Source organism: Mandrillus leucophaeus, unplaced genomic scaffold (genome assembly GCF_000951045.1).
Source record: "Mandrillus leucophaeus isolate KB7577 unplaced genomic scaffold, Mleu.le_1.0 Scaffold135, whole genome shotgun sequence".
NCBI classification, from domain to species: Eukaryota; Metazoa; Chordata; class Mammalia; order Primates; family Cercopithecidae; genus Mandrillus; species Mandrillus leucophaeus.
The window spans coordinates 1230295-1232851 of record NW_012101310.1 but is presented as its reverse complement, the minus strand read 5'-3'; the positions used below and the strand labels follow the sequence as shown (position 1 = coordinate 1232851).

Genomic DNA, 2557 nt, shown 5'->3' with positions numbered 1-2557 from the left:
CTTTCATTTGGGACACTTAGGGTTGAATTCGTGTTAAGTCAAACCATGCTTCACTGTGTGGACACAGAAAGCTATTTCCCTATCTCACTAGAAACTTCTAACATTCAGTTCTTCCTGGAAATTTTAACCCTTCCCACCAGCATCGATAAACCATGGACAGTCATGAACGGCTTCTGATGAACATCCCTTTACTGTGTTGCCTTCAATAAGATTTCTACGCTTCATTTGAATCTTCTCTCATGTTCAATAAACTGTTGGCATGATTGAATTTTGGAGGTACCACTGCATCCTCCCCATCAAGGTACCTACACAAGGTCCCAAATGATACAAGTCCCATCGGTGCTGGCGGTGACACACTCCTCGTTGTTCCTCTTCACCCTAATGCAGGAGACTGAGGACTTGTGTTCCTTCAGGGCCTCCTCCAGCTTCTGGGTCTGACAGCCTATTTGCCATACCCTCACCTGAAAGCCACAGAACACAGGATCTTGATACATACTTGGGACTTCTGAAGGGATAGGAAAAGAGTCCAAGAGCTTTTTCACCTTTGCTATGCTTGATTTGTGTGTGTGTGGTTTTTTTTTTTTTTTTTTTTGAGGTGGAGTCTCGCTCTGTCGCCCAGGCTGGAGTGCAGTGGCACGATCTCGGCTCACTGCAAGCTCCGCCTCCCAGGTTCACGCCATTCTCCCGCCTCAGCCTCCCGAGTAGCTGGGACTACAGGCGCCCACCACCTCGCCCGGCTAATTTTTTTGTATTTTTCGTAGAGACGGAGTTTCACCATGTTAGTCAAAATGGTCTCGATTTCCTGACCTTGTGATCTGCCCGTCTCAGCCTCCCAAAGTGATGGGATTACATGCGTGAGCCATAGCACCCGGCCCGATTTGTGTTTTTTTTAATTCCCTGTCTTCGTCTCGGTTGGGTGGGGTGGGAATGCTAAGTTGAAGGACAGGAATATTCATGTATAAGATGTGATCATCTTCAACAGGGCTTGAAAAATGCTACTAACAATCCTGTACCTGCTTGTACATACAGGCTGAGAAATTTAATCAGACACCTGCTATGCAAGTTGATAATGCAAGGGCCGACACCAAACCGAGTGAAATAAAGTCTGTTCACTTCTGCTGATCACTGCTCTCAAATTTCTGGTACCATTGGGAAATTTTGTGGGTACCCAGAGCCATATTTAAACTTTCATGATCAGTTGTCAATTTTGATCATTTAAAAGCAATGGTTCCCAACTTGACTGAATCCAATACCTATTTTATATCACAAATATTTCCAAATGCCTGTATATCATCCTGGAGTAAAATTCATAGGTAATACAACTACCTACACACAAAATTTAAAATCATCAATATGATGCTTTAATAAAAGGGATAGGTAAAAGGAAAGTTGTTTAGTTAGTATAGTATTCCTTTATTTATTTATTTTTTTATTTTTTGAGATGGAGTCTTGCTCCATCTCCCAGGCTAGAGTGCAATGGCGTGATCTCGGCTCACTGCAACCTCCGCCTCCTGGATTCAAGCAATTCTCCTGTCTCAGCCTCCCAGGTAGCTGGGACTACAGGAATGCACCACCACACCTGGCTGATTTTTTTTTTTTTTCTTTTTTTGAGACAAAGTCTCGCTTCGTCACCCAGGCTGGAGTGCAATGGTGTGATCTTGGCTCACTGCAGCCTCCGACTCACCACGCCCGGCCTAATTTTTGTATTTTTAGTAGAGACAGGTTTGGCCATGTTGGCCAGGCTGGTCTCAAACTCCTGACCTCAGGTGATCCACCTGCCTCGGCCTCCCAAAGTGCTGAGATTACAGGTATGAGCCATCACCCCCGGCCAGTATTCTTTTAATGGACAAAGGATATGTCACAACTACACCAGAAAACATAGTAGTCAGATGCTTACACCTTCTTATAATGACTATGTTGGATTTATGAAAAATAAGATGAGCACAAACTATTCTGTTCATCCTATGACAGGGGATTAAGAGAAGGAAAAGAAAACATCTCAAAGAAAAAGGGAAGACTTTGGGGTAGGAAAGAATCTGGGGCACAGAGGAGGAGAGATTCAGAGAAAAATGTGTAAGTAAAAAGTGTTACAGCCTCCTCAAAATAATGGAAAGAAAAAGCTGAGCGTGATCGTTTAAAAATAATGGTCAAAACGTCTGGGTGTATTAAAGAATTGATGCTAGGCCGGGCACTGTGGCTCACGCCTGTAATCCCAGCACTCTGGGAGGCCGAGGCAGGCAGATCACAAGGTCAGGAGATCGAGACCATCCTGGTTAATATGGTGAAACCCCGTCTCTACTAAAAATACTACAAAAAAATTAGCCGGGCATGGTGGCGGGCACCTGTAGTCCCAGCTACTTAGGAGGCTGAGGCAGGAGAATAATGTGAACCTGGGAGGTGGAGGTTGCAGTGAGCCGAGATCGCGCCACTGTACTCCAGCCTGGGCGACAGAGCGAGACTCTGTCTCAAAAAACAAAACAAAACAAACAAAAAAAAGAATTGATGTTAAAACCATCACCTGCTTTGAAAGATAAGATGAAGACAATTTATACAACTA

General features: G+C 44.2%; 1 protein-coding gene across 2 annotated transcripts in view; it reads right to left on the bottom strand.

Moving 5' to 3' along the window:
- CFAP52 (cilia and flagella associated protein 52) overlaps positions 1–2557 on the bottom strand; it is an 82330-nt gene that overhangs the window by 7504 nt on the left and 72269 nt on the right. For both annotated transcript variants that reach the window (XM_011973155.1, XM_011973156.1), the window contains one exon: positions 310–461. In XM_011973155.1, the coding sequence (XP_011828545.1) occupies positions 310–461 (152 nt within the window). The remainder of the gene's footprint in view (positions 1–309; positions 462–2557) is intronic.